The 24007-nt window shown below is 37.1% G+C and overlaps 1 protein-coding gene across 5 annotated transcripts; it reads right to left on the bottom strand.

Moving 5' to 3' along the window:
* Positions 1-150: 150 nt before the first annotated feature.
* LOC127811731 (uncharacterized) lies at positions 151-22546 on the bottom strand. Of its 5 annotated transcripts, none has more exons than XR_008025778.1 (9): positions 22380-22546; positions 21094-21247; positions 11919-12025; positions 11767-11808; positions 11591-11678; positions 11216-11315; positions 1008-1108; positions 615-897; positions 151-526 (listed from the first exon to the last, which is right to left on the bottom strand). XR_008025778.1 is itself a non-coding variant. In XM_052351885.1 (9 exons), the coding sequence occupies exons 3-9, from the start codon at positions 21222-21224 to the stop codon at positions 774-776; spliced, it is 693 nt and encodes a 230-aa protein (XP_052207845.1). In that variant the 5' UTR covers positions 21225-21247; positions 21348-21393; positions 22380-22520; the 3' UTR covers positions 552-773. The 5 variants fall into 5 exon arrangements, 4 of the variants coding, with proteins under 4 accessions (XP_052207845.1, XP_052207846.1, XP_052207843.1 ...); XM_052351885.1 differs by lacking the exon at positions 151-526 and adding an exon at positions 21348-21393 and having other exon boundaries at positions 552-897; positions 22380-22520; XM_052351886.1 differs by lacking the exon at positions 151-526 and adding an exon at positions 21348-21393 and having other exon boundaries at positions 552-897; positions 22376-22510.
* Between the last annotated feature and the right edge of the window lie 1461 nt (positions 22547-24007).

The raw sequence follows: 24007 nt of genomic DNA on the forward strand, positions 1-24007 counted from the left end.
ACTAAGAATTCATTGAATTGACCTCTATAGAGTTTAGGTTTGAAAGCCATTTTCCATTGGATATTCCATGTAATGCTCGAAATGAGAAAGTTGTTCAGTCTCTATCATCATCTGATTCACATGAGAGATTCCTTAATCTGGTTAACTTTATTAATTTGAGAGATTAATCGCTGATATCTATAAATGGGACCCGATTAGCCTACAAGCAAATGCCGGCTGTTGAGAACTCACTTGCGATGCCTAGTAAGATTACTCAGTCAATCCTTTGTGATCTAAAAATCAAGAAAACAGTAGTGAAAAACAACACTTTTTACGAAAAGCAATATCAAAGTGGCTCCCTCTTGATCATTGCAAAGCAGGGAGGTTCTTGCGCTTGAGAACTCAAGTCGATTGAATCAAATCCCTCGGAACTTTTAAGGAAGCCTCGGCAATGCAGCTGGTTGCATCTTCTTCGTCGTTCTTATTCACAGAAAGTTCTAAGATGAAGCAAACATTTGCACAACAGAAATAGGTCATAAAAGCTAACCTGCAACGACATGGAACACAACACATCAAACAATCCTGAGAAGTGAACAATTCTTATAAAATATCATCGAAAGCAACATATCACACACAGGATCCCAACTTGAACTCCATCCTTGACCAAGTTCTTACTTGCCCGAATCATCCTCAACATTTTGAAACATACAAGTTAGAGAATAGAGAGAGACAATGGCCTTCCATAGATTTCACAGCATTACAGGTCCTCTCTCTTTAAGCTTCGATAATGGGAGTTACTTCATGTATTTCTGGAGAAATTTCCGGTGGAAGTCGTTCCTGATGGTATCATTAATGAAGCGCTTGGGAGCCTTGGCTTCACCACGAGCTTGGTTTTTGAACACCACATCATCATCCCACCTGAGCAAATACGAAAAAGATAATGAGTACATCAAAACAAGAATGTAACGAGCTCACAGGCAAGCCTCAAAAGGTAAAGAACTTGAGAAAGGTTGGATTTTCTGACTGACCTCCTCTTCACATTAAAAGAAGTTGGATTGTTGAGAAGAGGGTTTCCCCGTATCAATTCTGCTTCTTTTGCCTTGAGCTCTTCCTCTTGCTTTTGCCTTTCCTGCCATGTGTGAACAGAAATACAGGGATGTCAAGGACATGAATACGCCATTCCAACACATTTGAATCTAACAAGTCCATATAAAAGCATGCATTCAGGGAATAGAACTGATCAATGATAACTTCACTTGAGGCCAAGCTCAATGGTCATTGAATCTTTACCATACAAAAGGGGCAATGCATCAGTGCAGCTGCTTGCCTCCTGATAAAAAACTTTTATCTCTCTTAATTACAGGAACCCATAGCTTATAGATGAACTCTTAATGAGGTGGTGGACACCACTACTGTTTCCTCCCACCTCATTCGCGGCTCTCCAAAATGCTAATTAATGGGTTCCAACTCTTTCCAAAGGCTACAATAAAGGAAGCCTCCCCTAATTCTCTCCCCTGGTACCAGTCAGTCCACATAGAAAGCCTCAAATTAAACCTATCATCTATTTACAGGCAACACAAAACAGAATCCATTTGAAATAATAAATTGCCGCTCAGTCCTCTTAGCATAAATTGAACTGTTTCCTAGTTAAAACTATCTTTTGAATCCAAAAAAACAAAAATCAACAGGAAGATAATATGTTATACCCATTTGGGTATTTAAATGCTAGTCCGAACTTGGGTGGTGCCATATTTAGTCAGTGAACAAGGTTGTTCTTTTCTTTTATTTTTTATTACATTAAGAAAAATTATACTCACATAATTGCAAAAACAAAATAGAAAATAAGATTCATCTCAAGTTCCTCTAACTATTTAAAATATAGGACTTGATTCAACCAAAATTTTTGTAGTTCTAATTTTAAATGTGTAAAACTTTGTGTATGTGATCAGATAATCATAGATCAAGATATAAGATACTATTAGAGATAAGTATTGTAGGTAAGCAATATATATGATTGATTACTGTTACTGTTTCTATACTTTTTTATTTGAGATGCATGCAACACCCCAAATTTTTCTAGAATTTTGGAATATTTAATTATTAGGGAAAATAATTACAAGATTCAAGATGGCAACACTGGAAAAACAGACCCTGAACTCAGAATTCTTGTGTCAAAACGAGTCCATTGGTATATAACTCAATTGAGTTTTGGAAGAAGTGGTCAACAAGACACAAAATTCAAGGTGAGCACTACAAGATATGTGAAAGAAGGAGCTTATGGATCAAAAGTTTTTATTTGGTCAATGTTGTGAGAAAGAAAAAGGAAAATATATATACACATACATGAGAGATTGAACGAGATAGAAATTTGGAGGTAATATATAGATGACAATAATAATTAACAAGATAAAAGAGTGTGTGTGTGTGTGTAACACAAGTCAAGGAGGAGCAGCTCAAGCTGCTCCATGCATGGAGAGAGAGAGAGAGAGCATTTAAAAGTATAAGGTTATTGAGTGGATTATAGGGTGATTAAAAGTATTAGGTGAGGGATTAGTATAAAATGAGATTTTGTTTGCTATTGCTACACTTTTGCAACTCAACTAGAAGAGAAAGAAAGAGGAGAGCAAAGGCAATGAACCGAGGTAGAAAAAGAGGACGACCAAGGTTAGCAAGATTAAACCTAAGGTAAGGGTTCATCATCAAGTTTAAAAATAACATATTGCACGATAAATACACTGCTGTGATACTGTTCATGTCAAGCATGAATTTTATTTATTTGTTGTTGCATCAAAGAAATATATTTTAGTTTTCGTACCATGAAACTATGGCCATAGGTTTGGGCACAAGGTGTTTGACAAGATATGCCTTTTACAGTGAGATGAACGTCAAATGTATCTGGGACCCATCTTGCAAGTGGGGCACGTGATAGAAATTTAAAAGTTTGTCACCAGTCTCTAGTCACAAATGTGTCAAAGTAAAGTTCACGATCATAACATAAATCATGCACAAAAAACATTTTTGAACCCTCCAAGTGTTAATCACTTACTTCATACATTTAAATGTGCTCAGGCAATGTCCAAAATGAAAGGAGAAGCTCGCTGATTTTTAAGTTATTTTGTATAGTCAAAACTTATGATTGTGTTTTAGCAGTGTTAAAATATGGAGTACAAAGTAGCAGTTATTCTGAGTGTGTAGTTAGGATGATAAATATTTAGTTTTGAATGTGTTTCAGAATAGTGGACTTTGATAGTGTAATCTTTACTTTATGATATTTTTGTGTTGCATTGTGAAAACTCAAGAGAAATATTAACTTTTAGTGTTTTGTGAAAAGTGTTAATTTCCTCCAAGTATGTTGGGAAGTGCATGGTTTGGAAACAGTGAGGTTCAAAGAAGTAGGATCCGTTAGTTCAAGGTTCGGATATCAGATTACACTAGGAAGTGCAAGGGTTCGAAGATACAAAGCCAAAAAGAAAATAAGTAGATTTTTAATTTTGCGCTTAAGGTTTGGAGTCTAGAGCACATCATTCAAGGTTCGAAGAAATAGAGTTGAAACAAAATAAAAAGCGAAGCACCAACACATACCACAAAGAGAATTGAAACTAAGAGCTGTGCGGAGAAGCAATATTTAAGCATGCCACAAAGGGGTGGCATTTTAGGTGGCATAATTGTTGCACTGGCATAAATATATATATATGTATATGTATAAACTAATGTAATTAATTTCTAGTAGAAGAGAGTTTAATTTTGAAATGAAAAATTAAAAGAGACATTACCAAAAACCAATTCTTAGTATATGAGTGGATTTGAATTGTAGATTAAAAATTCACGACTTTCGTAAGTTAATTATTTATTATCCTTAATTGATAAATAAAATGAAGGGTGCCGCCCACTAAAGTTAGGAAGGATAAACCTAACCTCGAGCTGAGAGTTAAGGGAACTCTAGAAAGTCAAGCAGAGAAATTTATTATTAAATGTTTAATATTGCATGGCAATTATTTATCAAATTAAATTAATTATTTATTAAAAATAATATTGTCATGACCCCAAGGGTTTCCAAGAATATACTAGTAAATATAGTAATAGTTAGCCTACTTGCATTGCACAATAATTGTAATTCTCTTTCCCTTTTTTGTTATGGTGGGCGTTGTCCTTAACTATAGGCAATTATGCTATTTGTTGTTCTATACATAGGTGCATGTAGGAAGCTCTTAGGCTATATATAAACCACAACTGAGGATAGGAGGATTATGTTTTTTGAATTGATGAATGAATTCTCTTATTCCCTCTCTTGAATTCTCTCACAATCTCCCTCCAAACAAGATTGAGCGATTCACAAGAGTTGCGACAAGAGCCAATCGAACTTTTGAGAGTTCGTTGGTAACTCTGACATGATGAATTCTGAAATCAACAGTGAGCTAGCTAATTTTAGCAAATTTCAGCGGTGAGTCACGAAGCAGACCCCAGTGAATTTCTGTGATTCCGACAAATACGAGTCCAAGTCTTGAAGACGAAGCCGACTGTTAACGTTTGGCCGCGAATTTCGGTGAGTCTTGCTCGAAGTGGAAGAAGAAGCAACTTTGACGGATTTGGAAGCCAAGTCATAAACTATCGCAGCCATTGATTCTCAATTCCGGAGAATTCCGTTGGTTGCATCACAGTCGCTCAAGAAAGGCAAGCAGCCTAGATGATTCTAGTGGGGAATTCCAGCGATCTGCAAGGATATTTGATTTTTGGAGCAATGGTGATTTAGAGCAACAAAGTCGATTAATTTGATAGGTGATTCATAGCAACGATCTAGGGAAATAGATATGAGGTTGCTAAATTGAGAGGAGAACAATTCTCAATTAGGCAGAGCATAGTTGTTGTTTCAGAATCGATCGATTTTCTAAAGGTGGCAATGGAACTGAACAAACTCACAGGAAGTACTCTAGGCTTCCGGTTTGAATTGTGGAGGAAGGGCAGAAGGTTCGACTGTGAAGGCGGAACAACAGTTTGATTCATTGTTGTTTTCCAAGCTATTATAATCGCGTTTCAGGAAAGCAACCTCAACCATTATCGGAATTAATTAATCAGTGATTCAAGAGATTCCGATTAGAAGTCCGACGATTCCTAACAACGAATCAGTGAATAGAATTCCACAAGCGGTGACTTCCATCGAATTCTAGGTTGTGACTAAAGGGGAACAAGAGGTTGATTTAGGCTTTGGAATTTTGGTTAACTTGGTTCGAATTGGAAAGGTAAAGAAGAGTGGGTGCTCCTCGGCTATTGAATTGTGTTAAGGCGATTTTAATTTATAGCCGATTAGCTCACAGAAGGGTCTGGATTCAATATGTATAAAATTCCTGCTCCTTGGTCTTCGAAGGGTCCTGCTAGTGAGAAGTCGGCCATGGGTGGCAGTGCACACTTGAGACCATTGGAGTCTCAATTGCAGCAGAAGAATGCTGCAATTTCAGCGGGATGTCCTGTTCATGAGAAGCTACCATGAGCAGTGCACACATGAGACAATTGGAGTCTCAATAGCAGCAGAAGAATCCTGCATTCTCAAATGGATACAATAGAGATCATGAGGAGTTTGGTCAAAAGCATTAGGCATGGGAAAAGAAGTTTGATAATGGGTTTAGCCAAATTGACAAGGAAACAAGAAGAGTGATACACAAATCGAGCATGGAATGGGGCTGTGTGCTACGAGAGAAGCTACAGGAGTTTGCAAGGATGCTGACTAAGAGGTATAACGTCAGCTTTCCCGCTGAATTCTTCGATGAACCGAGAAGAAATGTTTTAGATGATCATCATAGAAGTTCTAACCAAAAGGAGTTCTTGAAAAAGAAGCCGCCTAAAGAGAAATCTAGATTATGGGAAAATGATTCATTGCTTACCTCCGAGTATGTGCAGAAGGAGTATTTTGATTTAGGCAGAATTATCAAGAAGGATGACTGCAACATCAGAGATGATATTGGTGGTGAAATGCATTATCCAAAGGGAATCTGTACTGATTAGGTTGATAGGGCAACAGATGCAAAGGGACCATCTGATATTTTTGAAAAATAAGTTCATGCAGACGGATATTCCAGCAAACACAAGGAAAAAGGAGTTGTTGAATTGTTTGCATGAAATCAGGAGATTCCAACTGAAAATTCAGTCAATATTAAAGAAGTTGGTGCTGGAATTGAAGTAAACTTGTCAAGGGTAACTCGAGATTTCGAAGAAGAAAGGAGATTGGATAAGGAAATCTGTATAGACCACATTTTACAAGAGCAGGAAGTTGAAGATTTGGTTGAGAATCAGTCTGTAAATCAGATTGGAGATGAGAATTGCTATGAATATGGCTTTCATGCATCTGATAGTCCGGATAGGGATATGATTTCCTCAAATAATCTGGCCATAAATCATATTAGGGATGAAGGTCGGGATGGAGGCCATGTTTCAGTCATCGAGGAACCTGTGGAACCTACTCATCCCTCCCTATGCAATCAGTATGACCGTACAGGAAGGGAAATTGCGGGGATGGACATTGGGACACCATTAGAGGAGAAACTTGTGGAGGATAAATTTAGGGTGTATGGCAATGAGCAAGAGACAACTCAGGAGGAAGAGTTTTCTACTATTTTATTTGCTCAAATTCTAGTTGGTGAGCTGCAGTGTCAAAGCAACTCTTGGTTGGCAAAAAAATTTGAGTCCCCTACTATCACTAGAAATGGTATGATTGGAGATATATTCTCAGTTAAAATGTCTTCTAATATTGTGAAAGTGCGTGGATTTGATAAGGAATTTCGGGGACAGTTGGTAGCGGAAGGAAAGCTAAAGGAGATAGTTAAAGCAGTCAAAAGTTTTGCTATGTGGAACAAAACTACCGCTGCTTTGTTGATTCTTACTCCAGTCGACACATCCAAGTTTCTATCAACTATACTAAAGGATGAACTAATGGCTAATCATGTTCTTAAGGTGGATACCAATCTTGATTGGATAGCTATTGTAGGAGATGGTTGTAGTGGGCTTGAACTCGATCAGGTTGCTTCTATTGAAGTTCTGGGACAAATTATGCCTGGAATTGATCTTGGAAACCTAAGAACAGAAGAAGAAAAGGCCTAGAAGGAGAAAGAAAAAAAGAGGAATAAAACAGACACAGAAAGCTGGTATTGGATAAGAGCAATGGCCCAATTGCTACAAGTTCTTGGGGACAAGAACCCTCTTAAGGAGGGAGGAATTGTCATGACCCCAAGAGTTCCCAATGATAGATTAGTAAATATAGTAGTAGTTAGCCTACTTGCATTGCACAATAATTGAAATTCTCTTTCCCCTTTCTATTATGGGGCTTTGTCCTTAGCTATAGGCAGTTATACTATTTGTTGTACTACACATGGGTGCATGTGAGAGGCTGTTAAGCTATACATAAACCACAACTGAGGATAGGAGGATTATGTTTTCTGAATTGATAAATGAATTCTCTTATTCTCTCTCTTGAATTCTCTCACAATCTCCCTCCAATTTCCCTCTGATCTCTCTCTCTCTCTCTCGATCTTTCTGAGTTCCCTCTCCTTGATGTTCTGTCTATATTCCTCCCCATTTCTTGCTGCCTTTTCCTCCCTCTCCATCTAATTCCCCTTCTAATTTCTCTCAATTTCCTATCAAAGCCCTAGGTAAACCCTAGGTACATGACAAATATTTTCACTAGTTTTGGGCTACGAATAACATTCAAATAGAGTAAAGTGTCACACTAGGTATTAGAGCGAACCTAAGGAAAAGTTCACTAGATGAGAAAAAAGCAACCCTAGGGATGCCAAAGATTTAATTTGAAATTGCTATTGAGTTGCACAATTTTTCTTTAAAACTTCAAATGTAAGTTTTCTTGATTTTGGTGACATGGTGGTGAGTCTCTAGGAACAAATGGAGGAGACTTGCAAATTTATATGGTCTTGATGGGGTTACCAACTCAAAGGAAAAGGAAGGAGGCAAGCGGACTTTATATACCTTTCCATGATGGATTAAATAGTGGTGTGTTTCCCAAGAAATGAGAGCGTAACCAACCCAATGAACCTTCATGTTAGTTATGCAATCAGCCTCATGCGAGAGGACCGGAAGATCAAAGTCGAATGCACTTGAGAGGAGGGATACTATGATACTTACTTAGAGTTCATTGATTTCCTTTGCATTGAGGGATTACCTAAAGCACCCCAACAGATGGAAGAGGAGATAAGGTGGATGCGTGAGACTCCTATTTGAGAGAAGGGGTCCCATAGCCTGAGTTAGAGTCTATGGAGATCATCAAGATTAGCTCTAGCGATGAGGAGGTCGATGATGCTCCAATAGTGTTGAAGGAACAATTTGAAGAAGAGCCTAAAAAAGAAGAACCAAAAGAGGATCCAAAGGAAAACCCAGATGAGGGTTCTGATGAGATGTCTTGCTCTTGTTTTCCCACACTATGGGGAATTATTTTTGTATTTTGTGGCTAAGCTAGTGTTGGAAAGTGTTAAATGTTTGTAATGCAAGGGGAAACATATTGTTCTTTATTTTGGAGGCTTTACTGTCCTTGAAGGATCTTCGGGGCCTCCAATGCCTTCTTAATAGTCTTCCACCATTGCCTTGCCTCATACTATAACATGGAGGTCACAAAGTTGACCTTTTCTTCTTCAATACACCTCATGTGCTCAAATAATTTCTCCATTTGCTCAAGCTAAAACTTGCTAATGTGTGGGTCATCATTAACATTTCCCCTCATATTGGCAGATTCTAATTGCGATATCTATCTAGCATGCTTGGACTTTGATTCACTAGTTGAGTCCCTTGCATATAACATATCAATCTCTCCATTCAATCCAACATGTTTCCACCAGTATTAAAGGCTCCACCAGGCTCTCCCCATTACCATTGTTGTTGTTATCTCCACCACCACTATCATTGCTATCATCACTCCCATTATTGCAACCTCCATTTCCATTTGGGGGGTAGTGGTATTATCAAGTCTTTACGCATGCAAATCATTTGTAGCAATTACGGTTGGGTCAGCTCCATATGCACCAACTAAGGCATATCTCATGGCAACCAATTGAACATCCAAGTAATACTCTTATCAACTCATACTCACATTAAGGGGAAAACAAAAGGTATTTAATTAGTACTTCCAAAATCATAACATAATATGTCCCTTTTGCACTACAAAACATTTTAACACTCCCCAACACTAGCTTAGCCACAAAATACAAAATAATTCCCCATAGTGTGGGAAAACAAGTGTAAGAAATTTAAGCAAAACCCTCGTCCAAGTCCTCCTCAGGATCCTTTTCTAGATCTTCTTCAAGATTTTCCTTCGATTCTTTGTTACAACTCAGGGGTAGATTAGTCATTGGGAAACTACCGTAACTAAGTGTAACAGCTAGTGGTTAAGTAGTTAGAATAATACAACTACTTTAGTTGGCAATTAAACACTTAGCAGGAAGCAGTTGCCTTTAAATAAGGTTGTTGTAGAATGGGTTCGACGTCTTATGGAATATTAGAAGTCCATCTTTTTCTCTCTCAAATTCTTCCTTTCCCTCTGTTCTTTATCTCCCTCAATCTCTTCTCTCTCTCGACATATCTGTTCTTTCTCAAATTCTCTTCTTTCCAGTAATTATTCCAGAATTACCCAAATTGTCCGACCTCTTTCTCGAGGGCGTGCCATTCTTCTTCTTCAAGCTCCTCTTCAAATTCTTCCTTCAACTTCGTTGGAGCATCATTAACCTCATCATCATCAAAGCTAATCTCAATAATCTACATAGGCTCCAACTCAATGCTATAGAACCCTTTGCTCTCAACATAGGAGTCTCAAGCAACCTCCTCGTCTCAACTTGGGTGTTGTGAAACTTCTATATGTTAGTGTGCTTTAGGTAATCTCTAAATGTGAAGGAAATCAGATAACTCTAAGTAGGTATCATAGTATCCCTCCTCTCAAGTGCATTCAACTCTAATCCTCCAATTCTATTAGGTTGATCACATAACTTGACATTATGCCAAGGCATTGGTATATAAAGTTTGCTTGCCTCATTCCTCTTCCTTTGAGTTGGTAATCCCATCAAGACTATATAAATTTGCAACCCTCCTCCACTTGGTCTTGGGGACTCCCATCTTGTCACCAACATCAAGCGAACCCACCTTTGAAGTTTTCAAGAAAAATTGTGGAACTCAATAGCAATTTCAAATTAAAACTTTGGCACCCTTAGTAGGGAAGAGCAAAAGTTCGGGTAAACCGAACTAACCGATCGAACTTGTTGGTTTGGTTCGATTTTTTCCTTACATCAGTTTGGTTCAATTATTTTTTCTAAGAATTCCGAGTATTCGGTTTCGGTTCGATTTTTTTAGTTGAAAGAATCGAACTAACTAAGCCGACCTAACTTTAAAACAACATCGTTTTTAAGTTTATAACACGATGTCGTTTTTTGACCAGCCTAATGCAAATAAGGAAGAAAAGAGGAAGATCGATACTAGGAGAAGAAGAAAAAGAAGAAAACCAAGATCTGAGAGTCGAGAGAATATTTAATTTTATCTTGGTAATTATAATTATCATCATATATGTGCATACATATGTTAACTCCAAATTTCAATCTATCACATATATATATATATGTGTATATATTTTCCTTTCTCCTCCTCACCATAGCATTCACCAAATAAAAATTTTTAAGCAATAAACTTCTCATTCCGCATATCTCACAGTGCTTACCTTGAATTTTGCATCTTATCACTCCTTCCAAAACCCATTTGAGTTATATACCAAGGGACCTAGTTGACACAAGGATTTCAAATTTGAGGTCCATTTTTTATAGTTTTGCCATCTTGAATCTTGGTAATAATTTTCCTTCATAATTAAATTTTCCCAAATTTTCAGAAAAATTTGAGGTGTTACAATACAAATTTGTGAGGACGTTTTATATATCACTTTAATTTGTATTTTTTACTAGTAAAAGAATAGATCTTATTTCCTAAATTCCAAAATATATTCTATAATATACAACAACAACCACCACCACCAACAACAACAAATGCCTTAACCCCACTAGGTAGGGATGTTATATAATATAAACTAAAAAAACCAACTTGCCCGTGCATTGAACGGCAACTTCAACTAGTATTCATAATAAGCTCAACTTACCTAATACTAAAAAACCTACACACGGATGGAAGTATTGGATTTTGTCAAAGAAAGCATCAATTCATGAAAATATTCTGTAGTAAACAACTGGAGATCTAAAGGTTGAGAACTTACTTGACGGAGCTTTTCTTCTGCTCTTTCCTTCTTTATTTGTTCAAGCTCGGCCAAAAGGGCATCTGTGTCATCCTCATCTTCGTCATCGTCATCATCATCACTAGCCAAAAGAATCATAAACATCAGTAATCACAACATCTTAAAATTTGGCTATATTCACATGCACATTCTAAATGGATTTCATCCTTTAGGGTTCCTGATTAGAAAAATGACTACAGGCATCCATTAAGTACATACTAAAGTTCAATTATTATCAAACATAAGCTAACAATCACAAAATCTGAGCAGCCAAGCTCATACAATTGCAACCTAAACAACTGATAGTAAGTATTGATTAGCATATGCATTTGCATATAAGTATCAGAGAGTGATAACCTTCCATTGTCACTTTTAACTTCCACATCAGCATCATCAGCATCTACACTGCGAGGAACAATACGATCTTCAGCATCTCTCCTTGCCCCTGTGAAATAAATACAAAATCAAATTGAATAATTATGTATAGATAACTAGGTTTTGGCACACAAAATGGAATGGCAGGCAGTATTCACCTTCCAGTAGAAGATGGCCTCCTTTTCTACGATCCCTCTCTTCTGCAATCATAATTAATTTGGCATAAAACAATTACTAATTACTGGAAAAAAAAAAGGAATATAGTGAAGGAAGAAAAGTATAATAAAAAGGTCATCAAAATTTATTCTACCAATATAAGACTTATCCTTTGATGAAAAATGCCTCCGCTCCCTCTCCTCCAACTCCTCACGGAGATTCCTCTTCTGCAATTCATCATGGGTGTCTTGCCCTTCCTTTCTGCAGTGAGCGTATCAATCAGCAAAATATATTCTGTAGATAGGAACCAGAAAGAAAACAAAGCATGCATAGATGATCTGACAGTGAAACTATTTACATAAACTAAAGAATTTAAAATAAAAAAAGAAAGGAAGATGCTTGGTTTCAAGAACTACCAGAACATCAATATGCCTGGTATTTTTTAGAGAGTTCGACTAGAAGAGGTAAATAGAGGGGTTCCACGTACCCATGAGCTAAAAACCAGAATGTTCTACAAATCCTTGCTAATTCATTTTTATTACGCTCCCCATTTATGCTTGCAAATTAAACGTGTTGCCCTCTGATTAACATATTTTTATCACTTGTTTAAACTTGTCTGCTGACTAATAATTTTCTCAATCCTTCATAGCAAGGGAGAAGAACCAAACTGTTATGGCAGTTTAGTTTTCAGTTTTTTATGGCAGTTTCTTTTCTATGTTAGTTTCACTTTCCTATAAGCATGGAAGCAATTTCAGATAGGTGGTTATTTAGTTCTAGTCTTTGAATTCAGCTGTACTTAAAAAGAAGGGGAAGTTGATGAAAGTATTAAATAGAAGTTCCTTCAAGATTGAGTTCCTCAAAACTTAGAGATCGAAGAGTTCTCTCCAACAAGTTCTTGATTGCAGTTAACTAAAAAGAGAAAAATATGTCGTAAGGTTAGGAAAACACATAAACACAATCTTTCAACTAATCCTTTCCTTGAAGTTTAAGTACATCACCCTATAACTTGATCACAAACTAGGGACCGTAACACAAAAACATTTCAAAACCAAGTTGTCAGATTACAAGTCTGACAAGAGTTCTCATGGAATTGAGAACGAGAATTGGGAGAGAATAGAAGATATTTGGGAGGGAAAGAGAGAGATCATAACGGAAAGAGAGATTTAGAGAAAGAATTGGAGGGAAACTAATTTCTAATTTCATTCAACATGTCTAGTTTGGCGCTTTGATCAGTTATTTATACTGATCCGGCAAGTTTGGGCACCAAAAATGGTTGGTCTCATGCCCATGTGCACTTACAATTGGGTACAGCATGCTGGAACATTCTACCAGCTATGCTAAACGGAAATTCAAATGCTAGTAGCCTAATTACACATTTATTTAGATTACTCAGCTAGCTACCATAACACAAGTTAAGTCCATTTGCCAAGTATCATAATCCCTCTTTTGAATTTAGCCTAAACTTCTACTAAAATAGAAATAAAATGTCAAGCACACTTTTTACTTTCATTGAGAATTAGGATTTGAAGAGGTGATAGAAATAAATTTTTAAGTCATTTGTATTAAATTATAAGGTTTTTAAGCATAAACAGATAGTATTTTGTAATACTGCAAGTGTATGTTTTTTTATGTTATAGAGTTAGAATCATAACTCTTCCAAAAAGTATGTTTCTAGAAGAGTGGCTGACCGAATAATATAGTTAGTTATTCTCGGTCAACCGATCAGTTGGTTAATCTCTGTAACTCATGACCCTATAGCTATAGCTTATAAATAAGGATCTTGGGATGGAGAAGGATATGTGTGTGCGCGCTTCATTTAGAAATAGGATTACCTTTCGGTTTCTATCTTGTGTATTGGGATTAAGTGAGAGGTCAAGAGTAAAGCTAGGGATAGTCTTGTAATTTTGAAATTCTGCTAGCTTTCAGGGTATATGGGCTGGGTAGGATTCAAGTGCTCTTTGTAATCATCCTAAAGGTGTTTCAAGATAGTGGATTGTGAGGCGCAACAGCAATCTGGACGTAGGTCTTATTTTGAGACTGAACCAAGATAAATCTTCATGTGTTTTTACTGTTTTCTTTCTTTCTTGTTTGTGTTATCTATATTGTTTGTGCTCTCAGGTGTGGGAGTGAATAGGGTGAGCTATTTGAGTTTAGAGAATTTGTGGGAGCGTTGTGTTCTACTCTAACAACGTGGTATCAGAGCCAATAAGTCTTCTTTAGCAATCAAGATTTTTCAAGAAACTTAAGGAATCATACTCGACACAAGAAAACGATATGGCACCATCTGCCTCAAGATTTGACATCGACAAATTCAATGGAACAAACGATTTCGGCTTGTGGAGGATAAAGATGAAAGCTCTCCTCTGCAGTCAAGGATTAGAGGAAGCTCTGGAAGACTAGAACAAAAGGATGAAACTGCAGACTCAACTACCAGGAAAGAAGTACTGGTGGTGACTGAAGAACAAGAAAAGGCTCAAAAGGAAATCAACAAAAAGGCCTACAGTATGTTGATTCTAAGCCTGGAAGATAAAGTGCTTCAAGAGGTCTCAAAGTGGAAGACAGCGGTAGAAGTCTGGAAAAAACTCGAAGATCTCTACCTCAAAAGGACTTTGTCCAGCCGTCTATACTTAAAGGCCAAGTGCTTTAATTTCAAAATGCAAGAATCTCGAAAATTGCACAACCATATAGATGAATTTAATAAGTTGTGCCTGGACTTAGAAAACATAAGAGTGAAATATGAAAATGAGGACAAAGCTTTAGTGCTTTTATATCCGTTGCCTAAGTCTTATGAGAATTTCGTAGACATCCTTCAACATGGCAAAGATAAGCTCACATTAGAAGATGTCATAGGTGCATTAAATTCCAAAGAACTTAGGTTTAAGATGAATGATAAATCTTCTCCTGGGGATGCCCTAACAGTTAGGTCAAGAAGCTCTAAAAGAGACTAGAAAAATAGGGAAAAATCAAGGTCTAAATCTAGAAATGGAAAAAGCCCAATAAAATGCTATTACTGCCAGAGCGGCTCTGTCCTAAGAGAAAGAAGAACCTAGCCGAGAAAGAAAATTCAAGAGAAGGGGCAAACTATTGTGACTCCGATTATGATAGTTCGGAGGCCCTAATTGTCAGTGAAAGTGCAGACAACCTAGAATGGGTCCTGGACTCTGGCTACTCCTTCCACATGACCCCAAAGAGACATTGATTACAAAACTTTAGAGAAATCAATGGAGGAAAGGTCTTGTTTGGCAATGACCATGAATGCAAGGTTCAAGGGATAGGAGATGTTAGGTTAAAGCTTCATGATGGCTCTCTTAGAACCCTCACATCAGTTAGATATATCCCTGAATTAAAGAGAAAACCTAATTTCCCTTGGTGAGCTGGATAGGAATGGGCTAAAGTTTAAAGGTAAGGGTGGAGCTGTCCAAATTTCAAAGGGATCTCTAATTTGTATGAGGGTTGTTTTAAAGAATGGAATTTATATCCTACAAGCCACTACATTAAGTGGTGAAGCTGCTGCTGCTAGCATTAACTCTAGGTCCAAGGCAAGTCTGTGGCATTTAAAAATGTCACACATAAGTAAGAGCTCAAGGAACTTGCAAATCAAGGTATTCTAGACTTAGGGCAGGCACTAGAGTTAAGCAAATGTGAATCTTGCATCTTAGGGAAGGCAACCAAGGTTAAATTCAATAAAACAGCAATCCATTCATCAAAAGCACCCCTAGATTATATATATTCAGACTTATGGGGTCCAGCTCAAACATTAACTCATGGGGGCTCTCGGTATTTCCTAGCAATAATAGATGATTTCTCTAGGATGTTGTGGGTTTATATTCTAAAATCAAAGGATAACACTTTTGAAACATTTAGGACATAGAAAAGTATGGTGGAGAATCAAAAGGGCAGGTCGGTTAAGGTCATAAGAACTGATAATGAGTTGGAGTTTTGTAGTAGAGACTTTGACCAAATGTGTAAGGATGGTAGAATTATTAGGCACCTTATAGCTCCCAGAAACCCCAAGCAAAATGGGGTTGCCGAGAGGATGAATAAAACCCTCTTGGAAAGGGTAAGATGCATGCTTTTTCATGCACAACTACCCAAGACTTTTTTGGGGGAGGTTGTTGCTGCAGCAACCCATGTTCTTAACAGAACACCCTCCCCAAAGCTATCAATCTCCAAACCCCTTATGAGAGATGGATAGGACATAAATCTAGCCTAGACCATCTTAGAGTGTTCAGTTGCCTAGCCTATGCTCATGTGAAGCAAGGCAAATTAGAGCCTAGGGCTAAGAAATGCATGTTTATTGGTTACCCATCTGGTGTTAAAGGCTACAAACTATGGAATTTAGAATCAGATGGACCAAAAACCATAGTTACTAGAGATGTAACTTTTGATAAGGAGTCTACCATAAAATTAGGAAGCCACGAATCTCAGCCTGATCAAGGAGAACCTAAAGAAGCTGTTCACGTGGAGATTTTTGAATTATGCCCAAATCTTCCTCAAGATGCTCCAGAATTAGAACATGAAATTTTAGAACTAGAACCTATAGGTAACCAAGATTAGGACCAAGAACCCTCTCAATCTGAAGGGGAAGATGGTGTCAATGATGTAGATTCCAGCCTAGGGGACCATCCTAACCCCGATAGGTATAATGTGGCAAGGGACCGGCAACCAAGAACTCGTAGACCACCCCAAAGGTATGGATACTCAGATCTAGTAGCATATGCTTTTACTAATGCAGCAAAATCTATAGGAGAGGAGCCTCGTACCTATGAAAAGGCAATGGCTTCAAAGGATGCAGACAAGTGGCTTGAAGCCATGCGATATGAGATTGCATCCCTCAAGAAGAACCATACCTGGGAATTGGTTGAAAGACCAAAAGAACAACATGTGGTAGGATGCAAATAGTTGTACAAAATTAAAGGAGGAGCAGGAGAGAATTCTAAGCCTAGGTATAAGGCCAGATTGGTTGCAAGAGGTTTTACCCAAGTGCCGGGTGTTGACTTTAACGAGGTGTTCTCTCCAGTTGTGAGACGCACCTCTATAAGAATTCTTCTAGCCATCACTGCTCAATTAGATTTATATCTTGAGCAAATAGATGTAACAACCGTTTTTCTTCATGGGGACCTAGAGGAGAAGATTCTAATGGATCAACCAAAGGGTTTTGAAGCTAAGGGAGAGGTGGAGAAGGTATGCCTGCTTAGAAAGTCCTTGTATGGACTTAAGCAGTCTTCAAAGCAGTGGTACCGAAAGTTTGATTCGGTCATGTTAGGCCAAGGGTACTTTAGAAGCTCCTATGATTATTGTATCTACTTTTCTAGTATTTCCATATATTTGTTGCTCTATGTGGATGACATGCTTATAGAAAGTCAGTCCACACAAGAAATCCAGCTCCTCAAGAAAAAATTGAGGGCTGAATTCGAAATGAAGGAGCTAAGGGCAGCTAAGAAAATTCTAGGGATGGAAAACTCAAGAGATAAGCATCATAGGAAGCTATATCTCCCACAAAAATCCTATTTAGCTAAGCTATTAGCTAGATTTGGAATGACTGATGCAAAAGCAATTAGTCTACCTTTTGCTACCCATTTCGAATTATCCACGGACCAGTCCCCAAAAGATGAAGAAGAGAAGAAGGAAATGGATCATATTCCTTATTCGAGAGCAATAGGCAGCATCATGTATAGCATGGTGTGCACTCGACCCGACTTGGCCCATGGAATGAGCGTCATAAGTCAGTTTATGGCAAATCCAGGAAAGCCCCACTGGATGGAAGTCAAGTGGATGTTTAGATATATTAAAGGATCTATAAATAATGCCTTATACTATGGTGGAGCAAAATTAAGAGAAAAAGCTAGCATCCTAGGATTCTCGGATGCCGACTATGCTGTCGACATAGACAAAAGGAGATCAACAACCGACTATGTTTTTAGGCTGTGAAACTCCACAATTAGTTGGAAGTCGGGCCTCCAACATGTGGTAGCATTGTCCACTACCGAGGGTAGAATACATAGCTGTTTCAGAGGCATTTAAGGAAGCTATGTGGCTTAAGGGCCTAGTAAGTGAGCTCCTAGGGGTAGAAGTTAAGGCCACTTTGATGTGTGATAGTCAAAGTGTAAATCAATTGCCTAAAAACTAAGCTCATCATGAGAGGACTAAGCATATTGATGTAAGACACCACTTTATAAGAAAAATCGTTGAAGATAAAACTGTGTTTCAAACCAAGATTGCAGGGGAAGACAATGCAGCAGATATGTTTACAAAAGCAGTGCCTTTATCAAAGCTGAAACATTGCATGAGGATTCTGTAGGTTGATCCAAGAGGAAATTGAAGAAGTGCAGGGTCGAGATGAAGTCTAATCAAGTACAAATGGATGGAGAATTTGTTATGTCATTTGTACTAAATTAGAAGGTTTTTAAATGTAAACAAATAGTATTTTGTAATACTGCAAGTGTATGGTTTTTTCTGTTATAGAGTTAGAATCATAACTCTTCCAGAAGGTATGTTTCTAGAAGAGTGGTTGACCAAATAATATAGTTAGTTATTCTCAGTCAGCCAGTCAGTTGGTTAATCTTTGTAACTCACAACCCTATAGCTTATAAACAGGGATCGTGGGATGGAGAAGGATATGTGTGTGTGCGCTTCATTTAGAAATAGGATTACCTTTCGGTTTCTATCTTGTGTATTGGGATTGAGTAAGAGGTCAAGAGTAAGGCCGGGGATAATCTTGTAATTCTACTAGCTTTCAGGGTATATGAGCTGGGTAGGATTCAAGTGCTCTTTTTAATCATCCTAAAGGTGTTTCAAGATAGTGGATTGTGAGGCGCAACAGTAGTCTGGACGTAGGTCTTATTTTGAGATCGAACCAAGATAAATCTTCATGTGTTTTTTCTGTTTTCTTTCTTTCTTGTTTGTGTTATCTATATTGTCTGTGTTATCTACATTGTCTGTGTTCTCGGGTATGGGAGTGAATAAGGTGATCTATTTGAGTTTAGAGAATCAGTGGGAGTGTTGTGTTCTACTCTAACATAAATAATCATGGAAGAGATAAATTTCCATGGAAAGAAACAAGTGTAGCCGAGGATTTTCCACTTCATTTAGGATGCCAAAAATTCAGAGTATCTAGATTCATCCAAGTTCTCCACATCTACCTTGAGGAGATGCATATATATGTTCATTTTTCATCCTCCTTTTCCTTTTTTATCATGTGCCACAGATGTTACAGTCAATGCACGGTCATACAAAAAAAGACAAATTTAGAAACAAGATTATCCATAATAATGTTGGTGGTGCCTATTAAAAGTAAGATGACCAAGATGCAATTAAGATAGTTTGAATAAGCAAAAAGAATACCAGTAGATGCACTTGTGAGGTGAGTATATAAAATGGAAGTTTATAGCAAAAAATAATATAGGGTTAAAGAAAAAATTGTGAACAACCCTCGGGTATGCTATATGATATAACGGGCTACAAAAGATGTGATTGAAGAACTAGAATTCTGTTAGGGCTCCCATTAAACAAACGTATCAAAGGAGAAAGAAGGAAAGGGGTGGGGGACCACATGGGGCAACCAAGTAAAATGACCCAAGGCTAAAAAAGTCACAAGTTAGTTAGAAGAGAATAATCTAGCTTGTGGCTGGAACAAGTGGGGGGGAGTAGGTATATAAGGGAGGAGAGAAAGAGAGAGGGGGGTGGGGAAAATTCTGTTGGAGAAGTCGTGGGAGAGAGAGGCCCTCTCGAATAGACCTATTTTGTTTTCTTTCATTGTTTTTTTTGCTACTTCCATTGTTGAAGCTACTGTAATTGAGAAATTCCTACTGTTTTTGAGTAGAAGTTCAATCAATTGAAAAGAGTTCTACCAAATTCATGCAGCCAACTCTGCATATTGGGGCTAAGGCTTGTGATGTTGCTGTTATGGTGAACAAGCAAGCATACATGAAGAACATCCCAATTCACCATTCCAATAATGCATAATACCTATGGTGTTGTGGCTCCAAATTTTATGATGTCCAAATTGGTGTTGATCCAATTGGTTAGAAATTGTCTTCTTTTTTTTTTTCCCCACTCTTCTAACCTACTCTCCCTCTAAAAACATTAAAAAGATAGCATTTTCTTATAAGACAATATCATAGTTGTCAAAGGTGCGCCCAGGCGGGTGGCGCAGCTCTATGCACCTCATCAACATTGAGGTGCAACACCATGCTTGAGGCGCCCAAGACGCAAGGCACATGCCTTGTATACAAAAGTGTATTAAACCCTATTTATTGTCCATTTGTCATCTTAGATCTTCATTCACCACCATCTCATGAAACTTCTCCATATGAAGATGGTGTTAAAACTTTATTTCATCATTACTCCGCCAGGGGATGTTATCCACTGCCGGTCCCAAGCCTGGATAAAGGAGGAGGGTTGCGTTAGGTAACCGACAGACAGCGTAAAACTTAGTCGGATCCAAATATGAATTCTAAACAAACTATCTGTTGGAGCGTAACCCACATAGAAGTCTAGAATTCATGTAGCAGACCCCACATAATGGGATAAAAGTTGGATATGTTGTTATTGTTGTTGTCGTCATCTTAGATCTTATTTCTTATTGATTTGATTTCATATTCTTGTATACCAGTGAAAGCCAAACCTAGTGGTGTAAACCGGAGATCTGCCGGACCTCCCAATCGCCACCGAGATCCTGGCAGTGATGATCACTTGCTGGAGAATTATTCATGTCCTAGTTCCGCTTCATTTTTCTTTCTTTCTTCTAATTTTTTTTGTAATTTAGAAAAAAAAAAACTAATTCTTTTTTGTAATTGTTTTTCACTGTGTCCAACTCTAATTTTTTCTCATTCTTCTAATTTTTGTTGCAATTTAGAAGACACTAATTTGTTTTTGTTGTGTGATCTACTGATTTTTTTTTTCTCTCTCTTCTAAGTTCTTTTGCAATTTAAAATAAACTAATTGTTTTTCTGTAACTATTTTGTTGTGTGTTTTACTATAATTTTTTCTTTCTTCAAATCTCTTTTGCAGTTAGAAAAACTAATTGCAAAAATAAACTAATTGTTTTTCTGCAATAATAGAGTTGGTTACTTGTCATTTATGATTTTATGAGTTTCCATCTACCTCCTTATAGGTACATACTGAAAATAATAGTGTATAAGTATTTTACAAGCATTTTGAATAAATGTATGCCTCATGTGCTTGAAGCTTGCGCTTCATCTTGTGCCTCGTGCCTAGGCCCCAAGCACTAATTTCCACCTCAATGCACCTTGAGCCTTTGACAACCATGGATAATAAGCATCAGTATCATACAGATCCCTTGAAGAGTAAATAGCAAAAATTCAAACCTGGGCTTCAGGGTCGTATGAGAGGCAATATCCCTTGAAGAGTACTTTTGGGAAGGGCCAAAAATTCGAGTCCCACCTTGTTCACTACCACCTTTTGCAGGTGCCCATGTGGGTCGAGCTGCAGTTGTCATGTTTTTTAACTATCCTCACAAATCTGCAAAAGACATTTCGATTTTTCAGGACCCAATTAAGAAGGCCCCTATGGCGAAGAAGAAAGTCAAAAACATAATAGATCAGAGTGCCAAGAGGCATACTAAAGCCCAAATTTTCTCATACACCAATAATCCCACCACTCCCAACCTGCAGTACAGAGCATGAAAATCAATATATCATTTACCTGTATCTATAAACTATTTTTTACCATGTTAAGTAATCCAATAACAATGATTAGGAACCCTTATGCCACCTCCTGAAACCTGGGACTTTTCTGTGCACGGATTTTGTTGTTCTGGTTTTGGTTATTTTTGGAATCAAAGAAGTAAGCTAGGTTCTGATTTTTTCATACAATTTTCACTTTCATACAACTACAACTTTGAAGCTAACAAAAACAACTTTCTGGTGAGTTCTGAGACACTCCCTAGAAACATCTACTATAATTAGTTAATCAAACACGTCATCTCATGCTCTCAAGTTTTAACCAAACAAACTCTAAGATTCACTCTCCCACCATATCCTTATACAATCCTTTTAATTTGGTCTACCCATTGGTAAGAAGAATTTCCAGTCAATACTGTGTAACATTTTTCATAAGTTTTCTGGTGGAAGTGATTCTAGCATCACAGTTATAGTTTCTCAATAATCAATATCCATGATTTTTTTTTCCAATATTTTGAACTATATGTAATGCTCAAGAATCAGTGGAGGAAATTTTGTAGGAAACTAAACGTTAGAACATAAGAACAAAAACATAGCATTATATTCAGATCACGAACACACCGGAAATAATTAATTAATAGGAAAGAAACAAAATCGAGCATATGCAAAACGGTAATTTTGTTTCTTTCCCTGAACCATTTCATATGAAATACTTCCACCCGCTTCTGTACCGATGTCGTCAAAAATTTGTTTAAGTGACTATAAATTGATTACGAGCGCGATAATAAACAAATTAAGCTAAAAATTGCAGCTTCACCTTTTCCCGAAAATCAGACCGAAGCTACAAGTCGACCTCATCGGTAATATTCAATCGAAAACTCTATTGAAACCCTAAAATTCCCAACCTAAAACTACTAAAAAGATTCAGATAAAAACAGAAACGGAAAGACGTAAAGATGGTGCATACATACAACAGATTTGTGCGATCGGCCAATTGATCGATGGCGAGCAAGCGAGCGAGAGATGGAGAGAAAGCCCCGGAGAGAGAACCGTCGAACAACAGGAGCGGAAGTTCCGAGAAGCGAACTTAAATCCCTGCGGCGGCGCACAATCGAACCGACTTCTCTCCGAACCGGCCTCTCCTGTTGGCAAAAATATTACTGAGCCGGGTCCGGACCTCCTCCTCCTCGGCCTCTCCCCGTTAAAACAATTTTTTTTAATAATACAGATATATATAAATTATCGTATTGTCAAATTTAAGTTTTAAACAAAAATAATATAAACCTAGATAAAAATAAAATTTATTTTAAAATATATGAAAGTCGAGGGATTCTATACTCAGTTTGGTAACTCATTGAAGCACATATTAATTGGCATTCATAAATCTAGTTGATTTGAATTTTAATCACGAATAGATTTGTAAATCTAAATTAAACTCCTATATCTATTAGTGTTCATAAGTTTAATTAATTTGAATTTTCATCCAAACCCAAATTAATTATGTTCTGGCTTATAAATTTAAATTCAACAATTATCAAAATACAAAACAGTATTAAAATAATTAAATCATAAAAGAAAAAAAATGTAAGTGTTATCCCAGGGACATAGCTTGGTAGTTCTGACAGCTCTAGCTCAGTGTTCGTGTCATCACATTTGCATATTATATTTCGAATTGAAATCGAGAGTCACCAGATATCCTGATTTACCCTTTATACTATCTATTAAGATTTGATAGTGCAGGACGTTTGTGAAGGAATGTAAACCCCAAAAAAGTAAGTGTCGGTAATAATTTATTATAAATGTCAATTTTTTTGATATTTTTGTTCTCTCATAAAAAAAAAAATATGAAAACAAATCCAAAGAAGAAGAGGGAAAGGTGTTGTGTTGTGGACACAACACCAAACACGAGCTTGAGATGTTAGCAAATGGAAGAGCACTTTTCTTATTCTTCTTCATGCCAATTAGCCTTTACACCAAAAGGTGGGACACCTTATCTTCTCATGCAAATAGAATGTCAAAACTCTCACTGTGATTCAACTTTCCACTTTAAAAGATGCCATGCTACCACCTGCCACCTTCTCATCTCATCTTTCATGTATTTCTCTCCTAACCAACTTTGGATAGGAATCTTCATCTTCTATAAAAGCTGCATAAATCTCCATGTCACTTTCCAAAGTTTTTTTAGCTATAAAAAGAAGTTGAAATACTACTACTTGGATAAAAATATTTTTTTTATTATTATTAAGACATAACGTGAGGGATATTTTATCTATTTCTGTCATTTTATTAAATTAGATGCACATTTAAAGATATTCACGATTCATATCGAGATGATTTGAGTTTTATATAAATTAGTAGCTTAATCAATTATAATTTTTCAAAAGAATGGGTTACTTTTGATTTTTTTTTATTAAAAGATATAAGTTTGGACCCTAATCAATGAATAAAATACAATTAATAAGATGATATAATGTTTTATATCCCCTCATTGGAGACACAATATGCATATGTATATATTGACAAAAAATTTCATTGTCACACATCACTAGTATTATTTCCTTTAAAATAAATTTATCTGGTTGGATTAGTTGGCCAACCG

Source organism: Diospyros lotus, chromosome 10 (assembly GCF_014633365.1).
Source record: "Diospyros lotus cultivar Yz01 chromosome 10, ASM1463336v1, whole genome shotgun sequence".
Taxonomy (NCBI): Eukaryota; Viridiplantae; Streptophyta; class Magnoliopsida; order Ericales; family Ebenaceae; genus Diospyros; species Diospyros lotus.